The sequence below is a fragment of the Blastocystis hominis genome (assembly GCF_000151665.1).
Source record: "Blastocystis hominis, Singapore isolate B (sub-type 7) whole genome shotgun sequence assembly, scaffold_3".
NCBI classification, from domain to species: Eukaryota; class Bigyra; order Opalinata; family Blastocystidae; genus Blastocystis; species Blastocystis hominis.
Window position 1 is genome coordinate 608,598 of NW_013171838.1, and position 25,571 is coordinate 634,168.

At 44.8% G+C, this 25,571-nt stretch overlaps 10 protein-coding genes; 5 read left to right on the forward strand and 5 right to left on the reverse strand.

The window, feature by feature from the left end:
* Window positions 1–1,380: 1,380 nt before the first annotated feature.
* On the reverse strand, window positions 1,381–2,817 carry GSBLH_T00003399001 (uncharacterized protein; the record flags this gene model as incomplete). The annotated part of the gene is made up of 7 exons (XM_013042136.1): window positions 1,381–1,572; window positions 1,602–1,841; window positions 1,872–2,123; window positions 2,158–2,367; window positions 2,403–2,585; window positions 2,616–2,758; window positions 2,790–2,817. 7 exons carry the CDS (start codon window positions 2,815–2,817, stop codon window positions 1,381–1,383), a joined length of 1,248 nt encoding a protein of 415 aa, XP_012897590.1.
* Window positions 2,818–2,825: 8 nt separating this feature from the next.
* On the reverse strand, window positions 2,826–3,164 carry GSBLH_T00003400001 (uncharacterized protein; the record flags this gene model as incomplete). The annotated part of the gene is made up of 3 exons (XM_013042137.1): window positions 2,826–2,883; window positions 2,916–2,985; window positions 3,020–3,164. 3 exons carry the CDS (start codon window positions 3,162–3,164, stop codon window positions 2,826–2,828), a joined length of 273 nt encoding a protein of 90 aa, XP_012897591.1.
* A 2,925-nt stretch (window positions 3,165–6,089) lies between these two features.
* On the reverse strand, window positions 6,090–6,479 carry GSBLH_T00006640001 (uncharacterized protein; the record flags this gene model as incomplete). Its single annotated transcript, XM_013042138.1, is given in 3 exon segments — window positions 6,090–6,245; window positions 6,263–6,407; window positions 6,442–6,479. 3 exon segments carry the CDS (start codon window positions 6,477–6,479, stop codon window positions 6,090–6,092), a joined length of 339 nt encoding a protein of 112 aa, XP_012897592.1.
* Window positions 6,480–11,146: 4,667 nt separating this feature from the next.
* GSBLH_T00003402001 (uncharacterized protein) lies at window positions 11,147–12,636 on the forward strand (the record flags this gene model as incomplete). XM_013042139.1 has 8 exons in its annotated part: window positions 11,147–11,228; window positions 11,263–11,345; window positions 11,381–11,461; window positions 11,493–11,570; window positions 11,602–11,666; window positions 11,698–11,761; window positions 11,793–11,918; window positions 11,948–12,636. 8 exons carry the CDS (start codon window positions 11,147–11,149, stop codon window positions 12,041–12,043), a joined length of 675 nt encoding a protein of 224 aa, XP_012897593.1. The 3' UTR covers window positions 12,044–12,636.
* Window positions 12,637–12,759: 123 nt separating this feature from the next.
* On the forward strand, window positions 12,760–14,666 carry GSBLH_T00003403001 (uncharacterized protein). XM_013042140.1 has 10 exons: window positions 12,760–12,934; window positions 12,970–13,041; window positions 13,073–13,218; window positions 13,247–13,335; window positions 13,364–13,588; window positions 13,621–13,752; window positions 13,783–13,876; window positions 13,907–14,104; window positions 14,134–14,264; window positions 14,297–14,666. Exons 1-10 carry the CDS (start codon window positions 12,904–12,906, stop codon window positions 14,625–14,627), a joined length of 1,449 nt encoding a protein of 482 aa, XP_012897594.1. The 5' UTR covers window positions 12,760–12,903; the 3' UTR covers window positions 14,628–14,666.
* Window positions 14,667–14,689: 23 nt separating this feature from the next.
* Window positions 14,690–15,294, reverse strand: GSBLH_T00003404001 (Ribosomal protein L27). XM_013042141.1 has 5 exons: window positions 15,234–15,294; window positions 15,097–15,190; window positions 15,004–15,062; window positions 14,879–14,970; window positions 14,690–14,847 (listed from the first exon to the last, which is right to left on the reverse strand). Exons 1-5 carry the CDS (start codon window positions 15,256–15,258, stop codon window positions 14,767–14,769), a joined length of 351 nt encoding a protein of 116 aa, XP_012897595.1. The 5' UTR covers window positions 15,259–15,294; the 3' UTR covers window positions 14,690–14,766.
* A 952-nt stretch (window positions 15,295–16,246) lies between these two features.
* GSBLH_T00007131001 (uncharacterized protein) lies at window positions 16,247–17,403 on the forward strand (the record flags this gene model as incomplete). Its single annotated transcript, XM_013042142.1, is given in 4 exon segments — window positions 16,247–16,379; window positions 16,384–16,636; window positions 16,667–17,185; window positions 17,193–17,403. Coding segments are annotated over 4 exon segments (1,116 nt in total).
* A 913-nt stretch (window positions 17,404–18,316) lies between these two features.
* Window positions 18,317–18,718, reverse strand: GSBLH_T00003405001 (uncharacterized protein; the record flags this gene model as incomplete). Its single annotated transcript, XM_013042143.1, has 1 exon — window positions 18,317–18,718. The coding sequence occupies one exon, from the start codon at window positions 18,716–18,718 to the stop codon at window positions 18,317–18,319; it is 402 nt and encodes a 133-aa protein (XP_012897597.1).
* A 36-nt stretch (window positions 18,719–18,754) lies between these two features.
* GSBLH_T00003406001 (uncharacterized protein) lies at window positions 18,755–20,630 on the forward strand (the record flags this gene model as incomplete). The annotated part of the gene is made up of 3 exons (XM_013042144.1): window positions 18,755–20,215; window positions 20,250–20,423; window positions 20,454–20,630. The coding sequence occupies 3 exons, from the start codon at window positions 18,755–18,757 to the stop codon at window positions 20,628–20,630; spliced, it is 1,812 nt and encodes a 603-aa protein (XP_012897598.1).
* Window positions 20,631–23,305: 2,675 nt separating this feature from the next.
* GSBLH_T00003407001 (uncharacterized protein) lies at window positions 23,306–23,637 on the forward strand (the record flags this gene model as incomplete). XM_013042145.1 has 1 exon in its annotated part: window positions 23,306–23,637. One exon carries the CDS (start codon window positions 23,306–23,308, stop codon window positions 23,438–23,440), a length of 135 nt encoding a protein of 44 aa, XP_012897599.1. The 3' UTR covers window positions 23,441–23,637.
* Window positions 23,638–25,571: the final 1,934 nt, after the last annotated feature.

Below are 25,571 nucleotides of genomic sequence, written 5' to 3' on the forward strand. Positions count from 1 at the left end.
GACAAATGTGTATTGGTTGATTGGGATGTTTCTTGGTTTTTGAATTTGGAATCAATCGAAATCGGCAATGAATGTTTTGGATCAGTGAAAACATTCAAAATCGATGGACTGAATCGGTTGAAAACGATCAAAATCGGAAAGAACTCATATACAGAAGCAAGATATCTTGGAGGACACGATAAATCGAAATCATTCCACATATTGAATTGTGAATCATTGGAATCGATTGAAATCGGTGAATATAGTTTCAGTGATTTTGCTGGCGACTTTGAATTGAAGAATCTACCACAATTACAATCCATTCAAATTGGGGAAATTAACTCTTCTTCATGTAATTTTTATTCTAGTTCGTTTTTGATTCGAGGTAATGATATGATATTGAATATTTGGGTAATGATTAGATCTGCCAAATCTACAATGCATTACATTAGGAAATTGGACATTTGGGAATTGCGTATCAACAATAATCGAAAGTATTGAATGAATTTGATTGAAATGATTGATGTAGATCTTCCATCCTTACAATCCATTCAACTCGGTGAATATGCACTTTTAGGAAATTATGATAATAAATCAAGTTCATTGATAATGCGAAGTATAGATGCAATGATTCGAAATGATTGAATATAGATCTTCCAAAATTATCAATAATGACTTCTGAAGGATGGAGTTTTGGATTTAGCTATATATGTATCTTTGAAAGTATGGAGAAATATGATGCCTTTTGATTGCAATTAGATATTCCAAGTCTTCAAAATGTTCACCTCCCTGAATCATTTCTGTCTGTTCGATATAAAAGAGTCACCAGTAAGTTTTCGCAAAGAGTTTATCATACACAGATGTTCCATCTGGTCTAACCAAATGGATGAGAAGGAAAAGGTGCTTGTGTTGTTAGTGCTCGAGAATATAATGTTATTCTTTGTCTTTACTACATGACACGATAATACTATTCTATTGTTCAATCATGATTGCTGCTTATTCTTTTCTGCATTGTAACGTGCTTTCTATATTTTTCGGTCATGTAATCACTCAAGTATTTCCTCTTATTGGATAATCGAGACAATTATCATATGCTTATCTTCGTATAAATAATAATAAATGAAGTACAGAATCAATGAGTTGTGTTCAATCAGATAATGTTGTCATTCTCTCTTTCCAAGTTTCTATGAACAATTGTTACAAGTTAGTGTGTTTTTAGTCGTGTATTGCATTGTTCTGTTGTTTGTTTCTAGACATGCTGTTGGGGCACCTTTGTCACTCACATCACGAATTCGATTCTCATCTTGCTATACATTTCTTTGATACATGCCATGCTTTTCCCCATCCCATATCAAAATACTCTCTCTCTCTCTCTCTATGTAATACAAAACAAACAATCCCTCAATTTATGTCATTAAAACTAATCTCGTCCTCAAATCCAAAATGTCGCTCAATAAAGTCTTTCGTCTTTTCGTACGTGGATTCATCTATCGCTTCTAATTTTTCAATGTTGTCCAGACATCCGCAATCACTTAACATTTGCGTAATTACAGCAGACTGCAAGTTTCCATTCTGCATCATAAACTTCTCATACTACACTCGATGTCTCTTCCAACACCTACGACCAAAATGCGATCCAGCGAGTCGATGATGATCGAGATCAGCTTGCTTCCCGATTCATTCACCAGCATCGAGGAGATCGCAGGAATTGCGTCTTCCACAGACACCAGCAACCCAATCTGCATCATATTGCCGCCACAGAACGCGTTGCAGACCGCCCAGCACGCTTCCTTCTGCACATCGGACCGTCCAGACCGAATCAGCTCCACCAGCACCGGGATCAGATCGTAGTTAATCACCACCTACTCCTCACTCCGCCTTCTCTCTCGCACCTGCACCTGATCCACCGTTCCCGCCGTGATGTTCGACAAGCACCAGGCCGCTTCCTTCACGATCAGCGGGTTGGAGCTCGCCAGCAAGTTCCCCAGATACTCCACCACGTTCAGATTCAGGCACTGCTGCGTCTGCTCGTCGTCTCCCGCCAGCACGTTGCCCACCGTGCGCAGCGCGGGCGTCACCACCTTGCTGTTCGACTTGCTCAGCAGCTGCACGATGCTCGGCAGCACGCCCATCTGCAGAATGTACTGCGCGTTAGTTAGCCGCTCTCTCCGCCCCTACCGCCGTGTTGCGCTTGTTGTAGTCGGTAATGAACGCGAAGCACCAGCAGGCGTCCGTCACCACGTCCTCCTGGCTGTCCTGCAGCATCTGCAGCATGTACGGCAGACAGATCTTCACGCGCTCGAAGTCCGTCGGCTGGTCGTCGCGCGTGCGGCACAGATTCGACAGCAGCCACACGCCGTTCTTCTGGAAGAAGGACGTGCAGTCCTCCTGCATGGTGAGAGAGAAAAAAGACCGAATCGCACTTTGTTGAGCTGCTTCAGAATCAATTCGACGCCTCCCGCGTTGATGATGTCGTCACGACTCTGCGCGTTGTCGCCGGCGATGTTGCCCAGCGCCCAGCTCGCTTGCTCGCGCACGCCCACGTCGGGAGACTCGATGAGACGAAGCAAAATGGGAAGGGCGCCACACTGAATGACGACTGCAGTCTTGGCTTGAGGCATGGCGAGAGAGGGTACCTGCTCTTTGGTTCCGGAGGCGATATTCGTGATGACCCACGCCGCTTCGTATTGAAGACTGGGGCAATTGTCGTAATTTAAGAAGGAAACGAAACGAGGAACCAAACCTGTTGAAATGACCAAGTCGATAGGAGGATGGTGGTCTGGACGCTTGAAACGAAAAAGAAATGGTACCGTTCGAAAGTAATTTTCTGAAAAACATTACATCATTCACGAGGTTCTGCGGATCTCTTGTTTCATCGCGGATATTGTTCGCATGTTCCTCGACCTATCGAATTATCAAACCATTTCACAGAATACTTCCTCATATGTAATCTGCTGTCCATAGTTCTTTTGTAACGAATCCAGAAATCCGGCTTCTCCTCTCTTTCTTTTGATAATATTTTCGCGTCTAGCCCGGCTACTTGAAGACAAGATCGAGGTTAGCCGCTGATTTGACTGGTCCATTGTTTTACTTCCTTTCAACGAGACGTTGATGCTCATGTTCAAAACAGAAGCAAATAGGGTATAAGATGGAAAATAAACTATGGAGAATTCTTCACCATTCATTATTCAGGTTTTGAAATACTAAGGAGTTTGGATTCGAACGATTTTCAGGAGTGGTCTTATTGTGTTACAAATAAACAGAAAAACGGAAATAAAAGAACGAGGTTATTCAGACAATGATCATGCACTCTCAGAACTATCCACAAATATGTTTATAAGGAGGGATAGAGCGCCCCCGAGCGTTAAAACTCCGACAAAAGAGCCGATTCTCCAGTAGAACATTTGTTTGTCTTGTTCGTACGCTTCTCGCACTACAAATCACAAAATCAGACGGTTCAAACTCATCTTTTCTTCTTCCGACTCTTCCTTCTTCGATTCATCTACACAATAGACTGGAAACTGATCCACTACAGGGCGTCTTCCGTGTGGTAAAACAGAATTTCTTGTCAGCATTTTCGATCTTTAGCTGCTGGTGAGTAACGAACAGATTCGTGGAAATGGCAGGATTGTCCTTTCCTTCCACAGGCGTAAAATAGGAAAACAAAAATTGGTCATAAAACTCCATCAAATGAGGATAGTCTTCCACCAAATAAAGCAATGACTCAGGATACTGCTTCACCCTTGCAAGATGCGCGAAAAGAGCCACGTCGAGCGATGAAGGTCTGAATCACAGCAATAAAAATCGATTACTTGTCTCCGTACAAGTAGCTACCCTGCTTTTGTGTGTCCAAACGGTTATTTAGAACGAAATACAGTGCTTCCAGCGCCTCAGTGATCTATTCGTAATCAACCTCGCGACTTTTTGGTACTTCTTTCTCACTGATCGTGATGGCCTTGTGAAATCGTTGCAGTCGTCTCCAAGTTTGCCAACAGTTTGAAAAGGCATAAGAATAGCCAGAGAGACTTCCCATAACTGGCTTGTAAAGGGATGTAACCACCTTTTGGACGTTTGATGCTCGCATCCACAGCTTTTGCTTCTAAAAATAAAGGAATCGAGCTTCCCGAACAAAGAGCAAATCTCCGAATGTGTGTAAAACTCGTGAGAAGAGAGCAATCTCTGCACGGTCGATTTCCGAGAAGTCTAGGTCAATATCTGTGTACTATGACATAGTGAGAAGCAAAATTGATTCTACATTTTCCTTTAAATAGGGTATCGCTTGATCTTCTTCGATAATGGCTCTCTTGTCTTGCAAATAGGGTAAACTGGAAACCACTTTCCCGGAGTAAAAGTCATAATTTTCTTCCTCGTAATAGATACCAGCAACTCGCAAATATGCCTATTTCGTCAAGATCCGCTCCATTCGATTTACATGGATTTCCCATGCATATTCAAACTGATAAAGTGTTAAACTCATCGTATTCTGCGTTTTTTTAAATGACAAAAATACGCCCACTTTTTGGAATTCATATCAGAACAAACAAACAAACAAACAAACAAACAAACAATGAATCATTCAATCAATCGAAAAGCGTTACTTTATGATATTCGAATATCCTCGAATCTCATAGCAAATGAAAGCTATAATTCGAAAAACCAAATTGAGTACAAATAGGATACAAATGTCCAGGCTGAATGCCCAGACTTGCACGTCGTACGCTTCAAAGATCGCTGCATCATCCGGAAAGGGACAAGGCTCCTCTCCCGGGGGACAATCAATCTCTACTCCCTCGAACTGGTTGATAATCAGCAATTTCAGTCCGTAATAAAACAGACTGATGTACCGAATCCACCGAATCCACCACATGATACGAGTGCCAATGATGTAGTATCCTCCGAGGAGAATAAAGGGAATAATGATCGTAATCGTCATCGTGGACAGAATGGAATAGTTCCCAGTGGTCGCAGAGATAAGCTGTCCGAGAGCGGCTGCGGTGTTTGTCGTAAGCAGCATGATTCCCCAAAACCCGATAAACCGCGCTGGATCGGATCGAAACCCCACAAGATAGTAGAGAATACAAACAAAAATAGTCGGATAGAGCAGAGAGAGCGGAAGGGTGATGGTGCTAAACGCCAGAAAAAAGGCATCCAGTCGATAGAGGCCTTCCCATCATCATTTCTCTCCCAATCCTCACCGTTTTGGCTCTCTGTGAAGATAATTTGCATATAGGAATCGAAGATGGAAGACTCGCTGAAGAGTGCAGCGTAGCATTCGTTCATCAGAGCAAACGACATCACAGAAACACGGCTTCGAACCCCCTTTCTTTAAACATCCTTCACACACTCACTGCCTGATCCACTGGGAGATTGAGGTACGTCAGCCCGATGAACAGCGCGGTGAAGACAGCGTGGAACAGCCGAGCGACGGACAGCGTGTTGTACCGCACGATTACCTAATTGGAAGATGAGCGGGAGCTCGACTCTCCATTCTCGTTGGATGATGGTTTTGTATTGGTGCCACCAGGACGCGTGCGAGCGGCGAGAAAACATCACATAGAAGAAACGGTGAAATATCGATTTCTGGAGGTTGATTTCGGATTGGGTGATGAGTTTGGCGAGGGGTTCCGACTCGAATGTGTTGTTGCCGATCCGAGCTATCTCTCGATTTTGAGCGTACAGCGAAGAAGATCTAATCAAAAACGGATGGCGGAGCCGAACTCGTATTTCAAAATGAGACTTGATAGATCGACTTCTTGTTGGCGTTGTATCCGAAGTGTGTCATACACGGAAAAGGAACACTGCTGCATGATTTCGAATATCAGCGTTTCCGAATGCGACTCCACAGAGTTGGAAGAGTTGAAGAAGAAGAAGCTCCGGAGTTCGGAGGGGGAGCCAAAAAAGACTTCTCTGCCCTGAGCGAGCAAGAGAACGCGATCGAAATAGTCAAGAAAATAGGAAGGAAGCGTGTGCATGGAACAAACCACACAGGCTCCTTGGTTTCTCTGCTTTATTCACTCTGCCATGACACTACTAGGTATGTGAGCGTGATAAGCACATCCTGAATTGCCACAGCGTCTAAATCTGCAAGCGGTTCTTCTATCATATACATCCTATTTCTGAAATCGGTTCCTCAACGGATACGGCAAATCGTAAAGCAGCATGCATGCAATCGCAAGCTTTCGTTTATCTCCATTCGATAAACCTCCCTTGTTCCCGTTCCCGATGGAACGAGACGCGAGTTCTTTCAAATTCAAGTGATAAATGATCTAGAGTTGAAGCCAACTGGGTCAAACACCCAGCGAATTCGCTCCAGTCGCTCTTCTTGAGGACGATCTCCCAAGAGGAATTGAGCCGTGAAGTACAGCTGCTCTTCGAAGGTGAGTTGTGGATAATAGACCGGATCTTGTTGAACGAAGCAGCTTATTTGACTAGTTATTTGTGAATACAAGGAAATCTGGGTACTGCAAAGTAAACGGATGAACGATGTAGCCGTTAACCATTATTTGGCCGCTAGAAATAGAAGAGGTTCCTGAAAGAACATGAAGTAACGAGGAATTTCCTGATCGTCTACTGATAATAAGAAATGCGAGCTGTACGTAACACCTAGAATTAGAGTCAACGAGCCCGAGTGAGCAAACCCATTCACATGCTTTAGTTCTCCCGAATGGTGAGTTGGACTATTATCGATTTCAGTATTGGGTGGGAAAATCTCAGGGTTATCGATCGGTACAAATCGTACCAACTTATGGATTCGGGTCGTTCTAGGAACCCAACGAAAAGGGCTTCTTCGTTGTTCAAAGATCGAATCTACATCAGAGAAGGATAAAAACACCCGATCATCTCCTGAGGAAAAGAGAGTATCAAAAACAAACGATTATACTCCATGAACACACCAGACGAAGGAAAGTCTGTTTCATTATTTTGTGATCCCATTCATAGAAGCTTAGAGAGACACTTCCAACAGAAGTTGTGTCTTGTCAAGTGAAGAACAACTTATATCCCAAATTAGTTTCATGGATTCTGTTTTATCAATGATTTCTCAAAAGAGTTTGAACAAAATGGATAGGGTGGTATTTTAGGCGGGAACTTCGATGATAGTAGTTTTTTCTAACAATATTGTACTAAATGCCGGAATATGTAGTGGTGTGTTGTTTTCAATGCAAACTCTTTCAAGGGCAGCAGGTGTTTACTACTCTCTTTAGTAACACTTCAGATGAATAAGCTACGCAAATTTAAATGCAAAGTGTGTGGTGAGAAGCAAAGTTTCCGTCATGTAGTCGAGGTTGCTTGCTTTCATATAGATTTATGCAAAAAGTGATTACCCAAAGGATATCCGGGCTGTTGTACAGGAACTAAACAGGAAGAGAGGAGAACAGGGAGAACAAGTTCCCCCTGAGGAAAATGAAGAATTCCTAAAGCCACGAAGCGAGGCTCCTCCAACAGAAAGCAAGTGGAATCAGTTTTTGGACGTAGTTTGAGTTTTTCCAGTTTAAATGGTAGAAGTCAACAGAACCTGAAGAGGAGGAGTACGAAGACCCAAGATTTATCACAGATTCTTCGGTATTACTTCCACCTCGGGCTTCAGGGACGAAAAGACAGGCAAGGCAGTCAAGGGAAGGAAGGCACGCAAAGAAGGTTGGGAAACAGGATGTCTTGGACCCGCTAGAGCAATTGGAGTCCAGCAAACAATGGAACTATGAAAAGTTCCCAGAGCCCAATCGTTTCAGTGGGGTGTCCAATGGAATTCTCAGTCCTGATAAATCATACATACAAAGCAATCAGCGCGAAGCTTACATACAAAGCAATCAACACGAAGCTTACATACCAAGCAATCAACGCGAAGCTTACAAACCAAGCAATCAACGCGAAGCTTACAAACCAAGCAATCAACGCGATTCGTTCAATACCTTTACCCAATCCAAAAATCCCTTTACACCATTTAATCAAAACGGTACTATGACTCCTTCTCGTGCCTTCATGGACTCATCACAGACAGAGAAAGCGCAGGACAAGCAGAAAGAGAGAGAACATACAATAGATAATTTGCCGTTTGCGATGCTAACGAAATCGAAGCCAAGTAAACCCGATGAACCCGTTTATGTGGTAATCCTTATCGCAAAGCGTATGAAAAATAGACAGATCTTGATCACATTGAGGAGGAAAGCGAGATTTCTCACCAGGAACAGCCACAAGACTCAAAGGCAAATTCCATGTGGAATGTATATTTATAATAGCAATGTACTTTGTATTTTTTACAGTATACACAATTCGTTGGTGATTATAATAGTTATTTTTTATACATGTGCGAAGAATCAACGATTCTAAATTATTGCAAAGGCGCTCGGCCTATGGACACAGCAGTCGAAATGGCGAAGAGATATTATGGGAATGTACTCTATCTTATGTTTTTTACTGTAGGTTGTTCCTGTCGAATATGCAGAAATCGTATTATTAATGTATAATAGTGATTTTCAGAAAACTCGCACTTATCACGTTTTAGAAGACGAAGTGCGGCAAGTTGTTAGTATTTTAGATGATAATATACACCGAATCGCAAACGAGCTAGAGAAGGAAACAATTCGTGAAGATTGGAGAGCAACCAGGCAAAACTATGACCGAATTGATGAGAACAACTCCATCATGTATAGTCCCGAAGTAATCTCCGCCTATTCTCTCGGAACAACGCCAATTCACATTTTTGCTCTTCAACATTTATTCCGAACTCAATTATCAGATCACATTAAAGAAATCGAGAATCTCAACATAGTTTGCTTGTGTGGCGGCTCAGGAGCTGAACTTGTTTCATTGGTGAGTACGTTGACGAATCCTCACATTCATATAACCGTTATTGATAAAGAGAGTCATTGGAAATCAACGTACTCTTTTCCTTCCATCCTATTCTATCATATAGACTGGATACCATTGCTGAGTCTCTTCGCAATCATCAGTCAAAGTCCTTTTCTTATGAGTTTAAAGCTGTGGATCTATTGTAGTTCCTTGTCATTTCTGCTTTCTAGACACGATTACCTTTCCATTGCAGATGATATACGCGCAGCTCATCTTGTAACAATGGGTAGCTTTTCTTTCGCTTTTTGTTACGATGCTAGTCTACGGAATTAGTGAATTGCTGGATTTTGATGAACCCAGAGCACAGGAACTCTTACTTTTTCTAGCCAACGAACTTACAATTCAATCAGAACTCCTTATCGTTGATCCCATTTCTCTAGAATTCTTGAACGAGAAGGAGCAGTTCATAAAAGACACGCTGATTCAAGATGCGAAATGGAACGAGCATTATCACGGCCAAGATAAAGTGTCTGTGAGTCGCTCTGTTATCGAGCCATACATCCAAACCTATTGCGACTCCCTTCATCTGCTGATCAACCGCGATATAAAATTCAGTTGCCACACCTGGTCTATGTATCTGTCCAAACTCTCCAATGAAAAGAAACCTTTAAAAGAGTACGCAGGCTTTGCTTATGATTGCTGCCTCATCTTTACTCAGTCTATATGCATTCCTGATTGGGTGTCAAGAATACGGAAGGCATGTCGAACGAATATCTGGACTGCCGACGATGCATCTGCCTCCAACCAAGCGATCATCGACCGACTCTGCAGAGCGTGGAGACGATATGGAGGCGTGTTGTGTGCTCCTTATACATGGTACGTGTGGATAGATTTGATTAGCGTAGCCTAGGACAATTTGTGACCTCAGAATTACTTCACATTATTCTTCATAATTATGACATCTACCTGGAATCTACAAAGTATAAAGATACGTATGTGATAGATCAGCCTATCCATTCGATTATCATGGTTCAAACCGATTTTTACTATATGCCTGATGATGATGACTGGTCATATCAAGCTATTTTGTGTAGAGCACGTGCCTTTAGTAATGGGTACCCGGATTTTGCCACAATGACAACCTCCATGGTGATGGAGAAGAATCGTCTTCGTGGATTGCGCTGCGAGGAACGGCATCCTAGTTATCAGCCTACTCCATTACAAATGGAAATGTTAAAGCGAAGCACGATACCGTACTTGAAAATGTTCATTTCTATTCATCCCTACTTGTTGCTGGATAAAAAGTTCAAAGTCAAAGGAGACAAGAAGGTATTCAATAAAGGAAGGGAAATACCAATAAGGAACTCAATCAACTGCGTGTACTATGCAAAGACTGTACATTTAGCAGTAGCTACAGTGCAAAGGTTGAAATGAGTACATTCTGTGACAGATAGATTGCATTTTGCATTGAAATGGCACAGAAGGCAACAGTAACGATCGTTTGCAAACTCATCCCATCGATTAGTAGGCTATTACCATCGTATCAAGCTAAAACACAGCTGCGTTGGTTTCCTGCTTCAAAAATGATAGACCAGACATTTCTCTAACAGTCCTTCTTCCATTCAAGTCCTCGCAGGTAATATGAACTGACCTACCTTTATCCTAGTCCATTATACAGAATAAGCTCGCTCAAGCTGACTTTTCGAGGCAGGTCGTCATTATCCATGCCTCTTGCATTCCCCTAATGGAAATTACATACGAACCTGAGATATTGATTTTGTTCGACTCTCACATTAATGGCAAATTGAGAGAAAAGAATCATGAGATTGTCTGTGCTTTCTTTCATCTCGCTCGTCAATCTAACTTAGTATACTATCAGATCTATACTGTTTTGTTGAAATTCACATTACAGACCTATATTCAAAATGGTTCCTATTGCTTATTAATCTCACAGTATATTATAATAAAATAGGGCAATTGATGGAAATATTAGTTGAAGGGACGAAATATTATTCATTCTTTTCTTTAGCGGGATGTGGAATCAACGGAGATGATAAGTGGTGAAGATCCTATTTGCGCAATCGCTCCTACTAGCGAAGTGGTAAGTGGCTGTACTTGTGTTTGTGTGGAAATGCAGATTGTAAAACAGAGAGGTGCCGGTTATCGTCTCTTCTCTACCTAATTCTGCAAAAGACATGTGGATTTTACGATATTATTCTCATGAATATATTGATAGGGATCTACAAACAATGAATACTAACCATCCTTTAGATCTTTCTGCTTCTCGTCTCCGTTGAATTTTAAGTTGGTGTTGATTAGTTTGTTGTTTGTTTCAAATACATTTTTATACTTTTGATTGTGCAGATGATTAAGTAAGTCAATGCTCTGCGATGGACGCCACTTACCTTCGCATAGATCGTTGTTGCTATTGCTGATTGCCGTTGGAATTGCTACTTCTTCTGGTACCTCTTCTATCTATTCTACGAATCCTAGAAGTTGTGGAACTCACCGACCTTACTTTCGATAATGTTGTATTGGCTCCTGAAGCAGGAGTTTGGTTTATACGCTTCTATGCGCCTGTATATTACTCACGAAGTGATGCATAATAATATAGTGGTGCGGCCATTGCAAAGCCCTCAAGCCTACGTGGGATGAAGCTGCCGAGAAACTGAAGGGCCAGGTTCACTTCGGAGATGTATGGATATTGGAGAATGATTTAGAAAAAGGTGGATGCAACTGAGGAAACGGGATTGAGTAAGCGCTTTAGAATTCGAGGATACCCTACCGTATTGCTGTTTAGTGAAGTAATCTAACCTATTTCTTCTAACTTTTAAGGGCAAATACTATGCTTTTGATGGATCGCGTACTGTACAAGGTCTTGAGGATTTCTCGCTTCATCTGTAAGTGTGTAGAATCGTTCTCAGTGAGTAGATACAAAATGAAGCAATCAAAACCTGTCCCTGCCATGCCTAACATTGTGTCCATTCTCTTTGATGTTGGTCTCGTTTTGGTGTTGTAATGCATAGAAATACTCCCTCAAGGCCAATACTTACTTGTTCCAGCACCCGCTGTTCACTTGTTCTCTTCTTCTTGTCATTGGACTGGTTTTCGGCATTGCTGTCACGCTTCTGATTTTGGAAATCGCCCAATCCGTAGGACTCCAGTTGTTTTGATAAGATAGTACAAATATCCGGAGATTTCGGGAGAAGAAGAAGAAATTGAGGAGGAAGTTACTGCACCTGAAGAGAAGGAGGTGAAAGAAGAGATGATGGAATAAGTCGGATTTGTGTTGGTTAAGACTTTGTCTGTTTTCTAAAATAAATGTTGCGATGAGACTGTGCTAGTGTTATTTGGATCAATAATTATCATCCTCAAGTTCCAAACTGCTGCTTTAGCTATCGAACCAAAAATAGTTGAAAAAAGCTAAATACCAAGATCCCAATCCAAAAAGCGAATTGAATGAAATGAAAGACTCGCAGAATGGATATCCTCATCAATGCGCAAATTCATTTGGTAACCAAGGTTCTAGAACGAAAGTCTTCGAGAACAGGGATCCGTAAAGTAGTTCATGATAATTATGAACAACTGAAACTCTAACGATCAAGATCCTTTTTGTATCATAATTTTTCTTATCTTTTGAAGACTACAATGGGCAAAAAGGAAATGGATAGACATCTGTCGCGCAATGGCGCTACAAAGGAAGTGAAGAAAGGAGGTGCTGGAGGAAAGTACACTTGGGGAAAGCCTGGTGATGAGTATCTTGCCGAAGATATGCCACTGGACAAGAATGATCCCGCCTATGTTTCGCCTCAGGAAGAGGAAAAGTAAACATCGAGTTAGCCAGCGCTATAATTTATGAGTTGTACAATATTCTGTTTGTTGGAATAAGATTTATACTTTTGTATTGTTTATAAGCGTTTCCAGAAAAATAGACTATTTTGCCTACCCTGTAAACTCCACTTACTATTTTCCAATTCAATGGCCGAGCAAACTCCCGAGCAGAGCGTTTATGGAATTCCCGATTTTGCTTTTAATTCGAATGGTTGGGGTCCATGTTCCATTCCGGAGCAATTTCAGGACTTGCCCCTTGAGTCTTTTAGTCGAGATGATAAGTTGGGAATGATTATCGATATTAATATGCTTTCCGGTATGCAGAGACTGCAAAGTAGTACTTGTGCTTTTTTGTGGCATGCTCACACATAGATGTGGAACAGAACGATGGCGACTTCGTCAAAGTGGACAAAATGCACACGCCCGTGTCTCACAAGAGCAAATGTGGGATTCTTGGTCTCTCTCTGAGGAATAGTGCTGCACACAAAGACAAAGGCCAACTACAATGCGAACAACGCAAACCAGGCGGCGTCTGGAGGCAAGGGTCGCAGTTCGCAGAAGAAGGGCGCTTCGCAGTACCAGCGTCGTAACTATGACTTCCTGCATCTGCCCTCGATCACGGTAGCTGCATTTCGCGGTTGTAATCTAGATCAAAAGTACATGGCCGAGCTTGTTCCAAGTGGATTTCCGCGATCTCGCGCAACTCACTCTCAAAACCCTCCCCGCCGTCTCCGAATTGTTTCCCTGCCCCTTCTCTCCCATCTAGTGCTTCGTGCGGCAGCTACAACACCTACAACCCGCTGTATGACTCGGTCAACCTCAAGAAAACCGCGGCTCTGGAGGACCACGCAGCGAGCGGCGATCTGAAGGTCACTTCCGTGATGAAGGACCCGTTCATCGCGCAGCTGGTGAACTCCAAGGCCGCGCAGATCTACACCACCGACGTGGCGCTGTCCCAGCTGATGGTGGCGATCCGCTCGCAGCTGAGCTGGTAGGGAACCGTGGAAACCGCGTAACGGGAAGGGATCTGGAGGTGATCAAGAACGAAAACGGGCTGTTCATCTCGCACCGCGACGGCGTGTTCGACCAGTACTCGGTGAACGAGACGTCCGCGGATCTGCCGACGGAGGAGGAGAACAAGAACAACTGCTTGTGGTAGGCGTGGAAGGGAGGGGTGATCGGCAGGAAGGAGGTGACCGACATCAACCGCGACTTCGCCAAGCAGATCATGACGTCCGAGGTGACGGCCTGCGAGTTCCCGTCGCCGTTCCCCGACGATGTTCGCTCGAATTCTGCGGGTGAGGCGTAGAACCCCGAGAAGATCAACCGCATGTATCGGTACCGGAAGTTCACGCTGTCGGACGGGCAGGTGCTGCTGGTGCGCACGGAGGTCCACGGCGTGCAGACGAACCGCGAGAAGCCGCAGCTGCTGAACGCGTACGCGGTGAACGAGTGGTGCAATCGGACGCCGCTGACGAATCGCTGGCGAAGCAAGCTGGCGGCGAGCGTAGGGATGAGCGAGGGGGTCGAGAGTAGCCGGGCTACGCGCTGACGGAGGACATGAAGAACAATAACTATCGGCTGTCGAAGTGGGGCGTGCAGGCGGTGCTGGCCGGCGTGGATTTGGTGAAGATCGGGTATGTGAGTCGTCGGAAGATGGACGATATGTAAGGGAGAGAGGGAGGGCGATGAGCGGTAGAAACAGCGGACATGTGATTCTGGGCGTGCAGAACTTCTCGCTGGAGACGTTTAAGAAGCAAATCATGCTGAACGAGCAGAACATGTGGGCCGTCGTGGAGTATTTCGTGAAGCTGCTGAGCAAGGAGGAGAACGGACACTACATTCTGATGAAGGATCCGCTGAAGGGATTCATTCGAGTGTATCGCGTGCCGGAGAGCGAAGTGGAGGCGATGGAGACGCAGACGCTGAGCAAGGAGGAATCGGAATCGGAATCGGAATCGGAATCGGAGTATTCGGAGTATTCGGAGTATTCGGATTATTCGGGCTATTCGTATTCGGATGAAGAGTAGTAATGATGATGATGATGATGGGAGTGATGATTGGATTTTGGAGTGTTTGTGGAAAACAAGGAACTAAACAAACGAACAAACGAACAAACGAACGAACGAACGAATGAACCTGAAGAATTGGAAGAACTGAATTGCTGACTTAACCCCAAATACGTCTTGGAACACTACGAGGATCCGTGATACGCGTTGTAGGCATCGGCTTCTCTGTAATGTCGATTGTCTAGTGTCAGAACACCACTCACACACCCAACCTGCTTCTTGTTGAAAGGATTCCAAGTGAAATGCACATACCCCTCCGTCAGCGCATACAAAGTGTGATCACGACCCATGCCAACACCTTGCCCTACAAATAAGGCAAAAAGTCTGCGAAACTCACCAGGATGGAATTTGGTTCCCCGCTGACGCATAATAATGTTTCCCGGAATGACTTTCTCTCTAACTCATTATCGACACTCAAAAATGCGCGTACCCTCCGAATTTCTTCAAACCCAGATATTTTGGATTGGAATCACGCCCGTTCAACGTCTTTCCTCCCGACTGATTATGCGCAAATCGACAAAACACTAGAAGGTCATGCGAAGGTCATTACAACTTGCCTTGGGGTACAACAGAACACGGAGCCGTGAAGCATCTCCCAACACGCAGTAGAAGCGACATTTTGCGAATTTGGAAAAAGCACAAGTAGCAGAATAGGGGATCCCACAGAATCGTATTCTTACAAATGTACGTCCCTCGCTGAAATGATCATTCAATGCACTACAAACACGCTGCCATAGCGATTTGTAAGATCAAGAAGAGTTTTCAGCTTTAAACCCATCACGAACTTAACAAAACCTGGCTTGGGTGAGGTACTACTTCGCAATATTTAAAAAGCGGACGTCCGCCAAAAGATACGCCCCTTCCAAACGTGAATTCCAAAAATCATTGTTTCACGGGAATCAAGACTTTCATATTTCTTGAGAATTACGAGCGCTTACTCTAGTCTAGTTGTAAAAGCGGACGATGGGAAATTCTCAAGGGAAGGAAATCAGTACATCCAAGTTGACTGTTCGTATCAAGGACATTCTCTATGAAGGTGAGATCGTTGACTGCATTTGTTTAATTGGATAGATAGCTACTGGAAAATCTATCTAGCTCATGATATTGAAACAAACCAAGTTTATGATGTGCGAGTAGCGACTTTTGATCAAGGAGATATGAAGAGCCTAAACCGGCTAAAACAAGAAATCTTTCAATGGGTTGAAATCCAGAGGCGTTGCTTACTTTGTAGAAACACATGCCAATCCATGGAAATCTTGTTCGCTACTACGACTCCGAGATATATAATGAAGAAAATTTGGTCCGAGGCGTCATAATCACGGAGCATTGTGATGGTGGTCTTCTCTCGGATGTCGTAACACAGACCTATCCGCAGACGTTTTCTGAAAAGATGCTACTCGCCATTTTGCGTGACGTAGCCTGCGCTCTGTTTGTTCTCCACACGGAAGACCCTCCCGTCAGCTATCGCAACGTCAATGTACGCGATCCACCCAATCGTTTTGACGACCTAGCCCAATTACATTTATGTCCATGCGAGTGGTCGTTGCAAACTGGAAGCTGCGCGTTCTATGACATCCAACATGATCGTATTTGCGTTTCCGACTCTGAATGTGCAGACTCCCCACACCATGGAAGAATCTCGCATCGTGGAGCAACAGCTCGAGTTGGTGGCGGATCCCGCCTATTTTCCCCCCGAATTTTGCGATCTGTATCGTAGCTTTATCTCCCGTAACGTGCAGCACCTCGAACTCGAAGCACCGCAAGATTTCGGAGAAGGTGGACGTGTGGGAACTGGGCATTCTCATGTACTATCTGGCCTTCTTCTCGACACCCTTCGAATCCGTCGACGGAAAGATCGATACGCGATCGCTCATCGCGGGCCGCTTCACCTTCCCCGCCAACGAGGCCAAGAAATACTCCGCGGAGTTTCTCGAGATCATCCGTCGCCTGCTCACCGCCGACGTGAACAAGTGAGTCTCCTCGCTTCGCCTCACTCGCAGACGGCCGTCGATTGTCGACGTGGTGGTGAAGGCCTCGGGGTTCACGCGCTGGCGGATGACGCAGGAGGCCTCGGCCGTGCTGGACTACGCGCAGCAGCAGCGTCGAAAGCCTGTGCAGCCGAAGCCTCAAAGCAAGAAAGCGACGCTGACGAGGCCGAAATCGACGTCGGTTCCGCGCGAGCGATCGAACAAACTGCAAGTCACGAAGCCGGCGCAGCGCGGCAGCTCCGGAAAGAGCACGTCTTCTGGGAAATACTCGACGTCGCTGGAGCTGAGCGACTCGGATCTGTCGTCGAGCAGCGACGTGGATGATTTGGTGCAGCAGAAGCGCGAGGCAGGCGAGATGACGGACCGGATCCGCACGTCGATGCTGCAGTACTTCGGAGGGAAGAAGAACCACACGCGGTGGGTGCTGAAGTGCACGTCGCGCGTTCCCGAGCCGCCGCCGCGCCGATCGATGAAGAAGATCGCGATCGCCGCGTACGAGAACCACTCGATCGACTTCTATTTCTCGCTCTTGTCGAAGTGGGCGCGCAGAGAGAGGGCTGACGGATAGACGGCCGCTGTTCGCGAGCGAAATCGTCGCCGTGAAGGCGCTGACCACGACGCTGTGCGTGTTCCAGCTGAGCACGCAGGAGGTCGTGTACCAATCGTTCAAGCACGTGTCGCTGCTCAAAGAGATCTCGACGCGCTGGAAAATCGTGGAAGTGGGGAAACGGCGAGGGCGCGAGGCGTAGGAGAGCGAGGACAAGCGGAAAGACATGAACTGGGCGCCGTTTATCTCGCGCTTCGCGAACATTCTGACGAACAAGGTGTACTTCCTGAACAAATACACGGAGTTCGGAATGAACTACGCGCTCGTCGAGGGCGCCGAGCTCGACGTCGAGGACCAAGTCAACGTCCCCGCGCGCCTCTCCACGCTCCTCGCCAATCTCAACCTGGCGCTGCGCTGGGCGCTCGCCAACACGGACCCGGTGATTAATGGAGCGATCCGCCCGATGATCGAAGAGGCTCACTCGATCTATCTCTCGCTCACCGTGGTGATGGCCGATCTGCTCAGCAAGAACGACGAGCCCGACATCGTGCAGTCCACGCTGGCGCGCTACGAGGAAGAGCGGCTGGCGCTCCGCGAGATCATCATGCGCGCGAAGAACATCCAGGAACTCAATCTCTTCGACGACGTGCGCGCGTGATCGGGGTTTGACGCGTAGATTCCGAGCATTCCCGCGAAGAGCCCGCTGGAGAAGCATCCGCGGCGCGCGCGTGCAGCGGCGCGGAAGATCCTGGACAGCTTTATGTCGGTGGGGGACAACGACATGCTGGAAGAAGCGGATCTGGACGATGAAGACAGCGGGTCGTCGGACAACGAGGAGAACGTGCACCTTTTGGGCTCGCTGTACAAGGTCACCGCGAAGGGAGCGATCGTCCCGCTCATCGGCACGGTGGGAACGCAGCGCGCGGAGGAGAACACGCGGCAGGCGATGAAGAAGGTGCTGATCCGGAAAGAGAACAAGGTGTGCGTGGAGTGCGGCCGCGCGCCGGTCAAGTATTTCTCGGTGAATCTGGGCGTGTTTCTCTGCGCGATCTGCCAGAAGATCCATCAGCAGCTGGGCGTAGGAGCGGTCGGGGCGCGTTCCGCGTAGGAAAGCATCAGCGAGGTGCACAGCACGACGGCGAAAGTGCTTCGGCCGGAGTGGGTGGCGGCGGCGGCGGAGATTGGGAACAAGAAAGCGAAGGCGTTCTGGGAAAATCGGCTGCCGGAGGAGAAGCGACCGGCGCTGGACGCGTCGCCGAGCGGTAGGGACGCGGGAGCGATGTGATGCGCAGCGTGGGCGTCGTTTTTGAAGCAGAAATACATCCAGCGACTGTGGATTCCGGTGGTGGTGAAGTAGGAGCGGGAGCAGGGATTGCGAGCGTAGGTCGAAGTCGAAGCAGGAGGAAGCCAAGCCCTCCGACGTGGAGGAGGATCTGCTGGATTTGGACTATTCGGGACTCGGTCCGGCGGCGGTGCAGCAGGATGTGGGGTGGAGCATGCGGCCGAGTCTGAATCATAACGAAGGGAATTATGTGTTCGATAAGCGAGGACCCATGCTGGCTCCGGTGCGTTTGAATCAGTCCATTACGCCGATCCCCGGAGGATTCGCCTCGCCTCCCCAGCCGCAGCAACCGCTAATGCCGATGCAGGGAAGGCAGCCAACCATGCAGCCAACCATGCAGCCAACCATGCAGGCGTTGCAGCCAGTTTCATCAATTCACTCTCTTCAGAATGCTCCCCAACCCTTGCAGCCAGTTTCATCACTTCATCAAATCCAGCCCATGCAACCCATTCAAAACATGCAGCCCATTCAACCTCTCCAACCCATGCAACCAATGCAGCCAATCCAACCAATGCAGCCTCTCCAACTCATTCAACCCATGCAACCCATGCAGGCGCTTCAAGGCCAGTCCTCGCCTCCCTTCCATTCTCCGCAGCCTTCCCAACCCCTGCAACCCTTACAGCCCTCGCAGCCCTCCCAATCCTCCCAATTCAACGCGGGCTTCGCTTCCCCCGCTCCCGAAGCGGTGAGTCTCTTCAACGGTCCCTCCTACCGCGCGATGAATCCTGCCCGTCCCTCCTCCACCTTCTCCGTCGACTACATGTTCTCCCCCAATCCCCAAGAGCCCTTCTCTCCTCCTCAGCCTTCCGCACAGCCCTTCGCACAGCCCTTCGCACAGCCGACCGTTCCTCCTCCCGCGCCTTCTCTGCTGCCTTCGCGCCCCGCCCAGCTGCCCAGCCTCCTCGGAAAGCCCGCTGAAGCCTCGAAGACGACCATCGTTCCGCTGATGAATCCGGCGCGCGAGCCTCCAGCGCCAGCATGCGAGCCGCCGACGCCGACGCCGACGCATCGTCGTGGCTTGTCGTCGGTGGTGCGGAACGCAGGCCTGGTGGAGGACGATTCGAGCGAAGACGAAGTGGACTACGAGTCGCGAATCGAGAAATCGGAGAGCCAGGCGGACGAAGCGCTGAAGCGGAAAGTGATGACGGCGCTGCAGTCGGCGTTGAGCGATTTGCAGCTGACGGGGATCCAGATTCGATGGTCGGAAATCGAAGTGGACGAGCGAATCGGCGTGGGAGGCTTCGCGATCGTGTACCATGGAATGTATCGCGGGTGCGAAGTGGCCGTGAAGAAGCTGCGCGTTAGCAGAATGTCTGCGAAGGCGATCCGCGATTTCCACTCGGAAGTGGTGCTGATGCGCGCGCTGCGGCACCCGAACATCGTGATTTTTATGGGGCTGGTGATGGATCCGGTGTGTTTGGTCACCGAATACTGCCACAACGGGAATCTGTTCGATCTGCTGCACGACACGGTCGACGAGAACGAGGAGCACTACGCGGTGCAGATTCCCTGGCAGCGTCGTGTTCGGATCGCGCTGGACGTGGCGCGCGGAATGAACTTCCTTCACACCTCCACGCCGATCATCATTCATCGCGATTTGAAATCGCTCAACATCCTCGTGGATGAGAAATGGACCGCGAAGGTCAGCGATTTCGGCCTTTCTCGCTTCAAGGTACTCGATGTTTTGCTCTTTTCATTCTTTTTAGTCGGCTGCAGCCCACGGAATGATGACTGGGCAGTGCGGAACGTATCAATGGATGGCTCCGGAAGTGATCGGCGGACACATTTACACAGAAAAGGCCGATGTGTACTCGTACGGAATCAATCTGTGGGAGTTGCTCACTCGGAAAATCCCGTACGATGGCATGCAGCCGATGCAGGTAAAGCAATCGAAAGAGGATGAAGGATAGGTCGCGATGATGGTGCATACACATAAGAAGCGATTGCCAATTCCAGATACGTGTCCTGAGTGGTATGCGACACTCATTCGGGATTGTTGGGATCAGGATCCGGATGCAAGACCTTCGTTTGCAGAGATCATTAAGAGATTGAAGAGAGGAGGACCCGCTCCGACTGTACTGAATTGAATTGAATTGAATTGAATTGAATTGAATTGAATTGAATTGAATTGAATACGTTGCATTTTTATGAAGAGTTTTTCCATGTCTTGTTGTTTGTTGTATCAAGGAAGTTGAGAAATGGATTGGTTTGTGTGGATGAATCAAAAGAGAAGGAAGCATTTTCTTTCAAGGAATGAAACAAACAAGCAAGAACATCGATAGCAACACAAAGCAGAGCAATTGGATCTTGACGGAACGATGTAAGGTTAATGTTTGTCCACAAGACGGACAAGTTGGGCAGTAATATCTACAAAATAACAAGCAACAGTAGCAATGAACTGTGCACGTTTCTAAGTCTGACTCTATTGAACGAATCTGGCAACATAATGTTCTCAAGTCTTGGAATATCTAAATCATCATCAATAACCAGAAAGAACGAACTTTCAAGATGCACATCACAAGCAAAATAGAAACTGCCCCAAACAGCGGTTATTGAAATTAGATTCCAGAGATCTACATTCAATCATTTCACACCATTTCTCCCATACTTCGCATTATCAACGAACAGGATTCATCCCTTTGTCCGCAAAGCGCCCATTTACCAAGTGCAATGAATCGCAATTTGGGAAGATCTATTTCAATTATCTCATCCCTTTCGATTCGATACTTTCTATGACCGTTGACAAAGATTCACGGAATGTTTGACCGCCTAGTTCAATCGATTCGAGATTTGGAAGATCTGCAGAGTCATCATTTCCACCCCTAAGCAAACCTCGGACAATAAAGGTGCTACCGTAGAAACAGTAAGAAAATGCATTTGCAAAGCCTATTTTAATGGATTGCAGTGACAAAAGACAACTCAACTGGAAATCCCCAGCAAAATCACTAAAACTGTTATCACCAATCTCTAGTGATTTTAGTTGTTTACAATTCAGAATGTGGAATGATTTCCATCTATTTTTCTGATTCCCATCTCGGCTTTGAGTGAACGAGTTACTGCCGATTTTGATCGTTTTCAATCGATTCAATCCATCGATCTTGAATCTTTGCACTGAACTACAACAATTGTTTCCAATGATAATAGTGGTCAGCGAGCCAAATCGATTCAAATCGAGTATGTCATTATTATTATACGTATTTGAAGAAATGGATAATGCAGTAATATTGTCTTGCAGTCTATCTAGTTGGCTCAGATCGGAGACAATGGCTTGTCGTGCAACAGAGAGCAAATCAGTGAGAGTTCGAGAGACATCTATTTATAATACTGGAAACAAAACTACTGGAAATAGTCTGTGATTGAACATTCCAAAACGGATCATTATCATATGTATCTTTAGGAAGAGAAACCGATTCAAGACTTGGTATATCTAAGCTATATTACGATTTATGTATTGAGTACTTTCTAGGACTACTTTTTTGTAATGTATGAAACTACCTCCAGAAGAGAAAAGGCGAGTTAATTTGGGAAGATCTAATATCAATCTCTCTGTTCACTAATATCTACTTCGCATTGTCAGAGAGCAGTCTGGATCTCCAGATCTACCATTAAGAGCATGAACATAGAGTTCAATAGACTGTAGAGAAGGAAGATCTATTCCAATCATCGCATCGAGTTAATTCCATACTTTCGAATACATCTGACTTTGATGTACTAAACGAATTACGGCCTAAAACGATAGATACAAGGCTAGGAAGATCTGCATATTGAGCTTTAAAAGTACTATGTACCTCGGAGTACAAGGGAGCTATAAGCAAAATTCTTCGAATTGTTCTGCTTGCTACCAATCTGAATGGATTGCAGTTGTGGTAGATTCTTCAATTCAAAGTCGCCAGCAAAATCACTGAAACTATAATCGCCAATGTCAATCGATTCCAATGATTCACAATTCAATAGGTGGAATGATTTCGATTCATCATTTCCATTTCCATTCCTTTTCTGAGTGAATGAATTCTTGCCGATTTTGATCGTTTTCAATCGATTCAGTCCATCGATTTTGAATGTTTGCACGGATTCAAAACAGCCATCGCTGATTTCGATCGATCGTAACCACGCGAATCGATTCAAATTTAGTTCATTCAAATCGTTACAGCAATGCGGTGAGATCTTCAAATCGGTCACTTGAATACTCAGATTCCTCAAATCCTCTGTTTCCTTGATTGTTATCGTATTATCAGGAACATAAAATAGCTCCTGCATTTCCTGCTGGCTATACCATCCACCGTACAGATTCACGCCACTCACTTCTTCTCCATCTTTCCACTCACATTCTCGAGTAGCGATTCCAGTCTTTTCATCAACCAGGCAACCTCTCCCTTCACGAACAAATCGTTCATTGTCTTCATCATAACGAAAGCCACCCATATAGATCGGAATTCGTTTGGTTGGATCTAAACTGTCTGCTCCGTTTCGCTTCAATTCTGTCATCGTGTCTCCCTTAAAGAGTCGAATTACTTCTTTCAACAATCCTTTGCTCCAAATACCTTCTACGACCATGCTACTATCATTTTCGTTATACTCTATGCCCCAACCTTCTCTTTGGAACTTATTATTGCATTCTCCGTGATACATCAAATGTCCTGTTGTGGCTGACCAGATTTCCATTCGAAGTCCTTTCCTGTGGTTAACAATCTTATAAAAGTTGGTTTGCTCGGTGATATCTCGGAATCGTTGACGGAACTCAACTCGTCCATTCTTATAAGCAATGAACTCATCCGATTTTACTCCTTGTTTAGTTTCTTTCCATTGTTGTTTCAATACGTTATTTTCATACAAATTAACAGAGCCTGTAACAGAACGCAAAAGATATTCATTTTTGTGTTCTCCCTGGAATCGCTGAACACTGTATTGTATTCCCCTCTTTACCAAGGTTTCTGGATCGCCAAGCGTAGTATATCTATCAAGTAAATACTCAGCTCCGTTAATTTCGGTCAACGTTGCTATTTATTAGCACGGGATCAAGATAGTACATTCTTCAACCATTATATTTGACCTAAAATAAAAAAAATTATCTGAATAATAAGGATTCCCCATATTGTGCTGTTTGTTGACAAATCCGTTGAGAATCGTATAAGATGTGGATGGGGAAGCGTTGCCAAGAAGTGTAGATGTGCCTGCGAGGCTTGAGCGTTCAGAAAAGAGAGCATGATTCTGAAAGGTAGATATGGATGATATTTTATCATAACCACTTGCAATTATCTGAAGGCACAATTCAATACCCTCTACGTGGTATTTCAGGCACTATACAAATCTAACTGAGACAAGGTTTTAATTTATGATCCAAGTATGAGTATCGATAGCTATATCGATTATGTGTAGGAATTAGTGCGAATATCTATCAAAAGAGGAAATGCACTTTGTCATGCTCATAAGTAATTCTTGTTTATTTACACTACAAGCAATGGAATATCGTATTGTGGATAAGAGTAGAGTGTTTGGAAGTCAATCATGGACACCTTTATCTAAAAGCAGATTCAAAATGTTGTGGAATGCGATAATTCACAATAAAAATACATTTATCACGAATTGATAGTGATAATAGCTGCTTTTGGAGAAATCAGTCAGAAATACTCGAAAAGTCATTCATTTGTATGAGAATTTGAGAATATTCACATAGAGTTTTCATTTCACTCCTCAGTCTGTCAATTCAAGGATTGATTTGAAAACCAAAAATACGGACAGAATAAATAATACATTGGCATGTATTTCATAGAAGAATCCCAAATACTGGAGATTGAAGGGACGATAATCACATGCTTTACTCAATGCTAAGATTATCTTGATAGGCTTGTAATCGATGTTAGTGGATAGTACTGTAATCATGAATATTATATGACTCTTGGTGGATTGAAGATAATCACAGTTTTCAAAGGTAGAATGAGAGTATACGATAGGATCCTACGAATATCGATATTAGAGGTAGAATGTGATTGTTCAAGGTAAATAATCAAGGATCATAGGAAAGGGAATGAGAACACTTCTACAAACAAATCATTCATTAGATATTGGCTATTATGGTAATGGACTATTCTCTAGAAAAATAGGGCAACTATTCCATTTATTAATTAACTTGCTGTGTGCGCTGTTTAGGAAATATAGTATATGGTTTTCTGTGTTTTTTGCGACTAAGTAACAAGATGATGACATTTTACTCTGTCAGCCATAGTAGTATTCACCCATATATCTGTTTTCGTAACACAATAGGTCACGTAATAAAGAAGCGTCACAGAGTATTCTATTGTAAAACACTAGGAAGACTGAATTGTGAATCACAAAGAAAACATAATACTTTTTACAGAAATGGGTATGCATAGAAATAGATTAATAGTTATATAGATTGTAAGTATTATAGTTGTGTGTCAAAAGGGCAGAAATCGAGGATATTTGTGTAAAAAAGCAAATGATGATGAAAGGAATCAAATAATGGTGAGAATAACTGAAGGTATCATAATTTGTCAACATCTTTAAAATGCACTTAGATAAAGAATCATGAGGGATTTTTTGAACAAACCAATTGAAATCTGTTGAAGAAACCCTTCTACTGTTATTTGGGGTAAAGGTACTGAAACAAACATGGAAATGACCATAATACTTTTCGACCATAAAAGAATACTAGTAAATACACATATATTCGGAGAACAATCAACTAGGCATTAAAGAAGATACTTACTGTTTGCTGATTTGTAGTCATAGGAAATAAAGACTATGTAATAACGACACCACACTGTGTTGACAAATTGGCAGAATACACATATCACTTTCTCTGGAAATCGAAATGAATCGAAATTTGGACTTGCATACTTTGGAACAACAAACAATCATAAATCAGTTATTGAATAGAATAGTCATTTGTTAAACTATTCATTTCACAACGATAGCCAGTACTTAAAGTGATATTGACAAATAAGAATTGATATTTGGTCATTATAGCTAAATACCAACCTTTTAATCGAGATAGTATGAAAAAAGAG

Bases quoted from the DNA above. Each gene is read 5' to 3' on its own strand.
- GSBLH_T00003404001 (XM_013042141.1), bottom strand. From the start codon at position 15,258: ATGCTTCACGGCTCCGTGTTCTGTT. The intron at 15,191-15,233 runs GTACCCCAAGGC...ATGACCTTCTAG, and splicing joins TCACGGCTCCGTGTTCTGTT to TGTTTTGTCGATTTGCGCAT. The intron at 14,848-14,878 runs GTTGGGTGTGTG...TTCTGACACTAG, and splicing joins ATCCTTTCAACAAGAAGCAG to ACAATCGACATTACAGAGAA.
- GSBLH_T00003403001 (XM_013042140.1), top strand. From the start codon at position 12,904: ATGCTTTCCGGTATGCAGAGACTGCAAAGTA. The intron at 13,042-13,072 runs GTGGGATTCTTG...TCTGAGGAATAG, and splicing joins CGTGTCTCACAAGAGCAAAT to TGCTGCACACAAAGACAAAG. The intron at 14,265-14,296 runs GTAAGGGAGAGA...GATGAGCGGTAG, and splicing joins CGTCGGAAGATGGACGATAT to AAACAGCGGACATGTGATTC.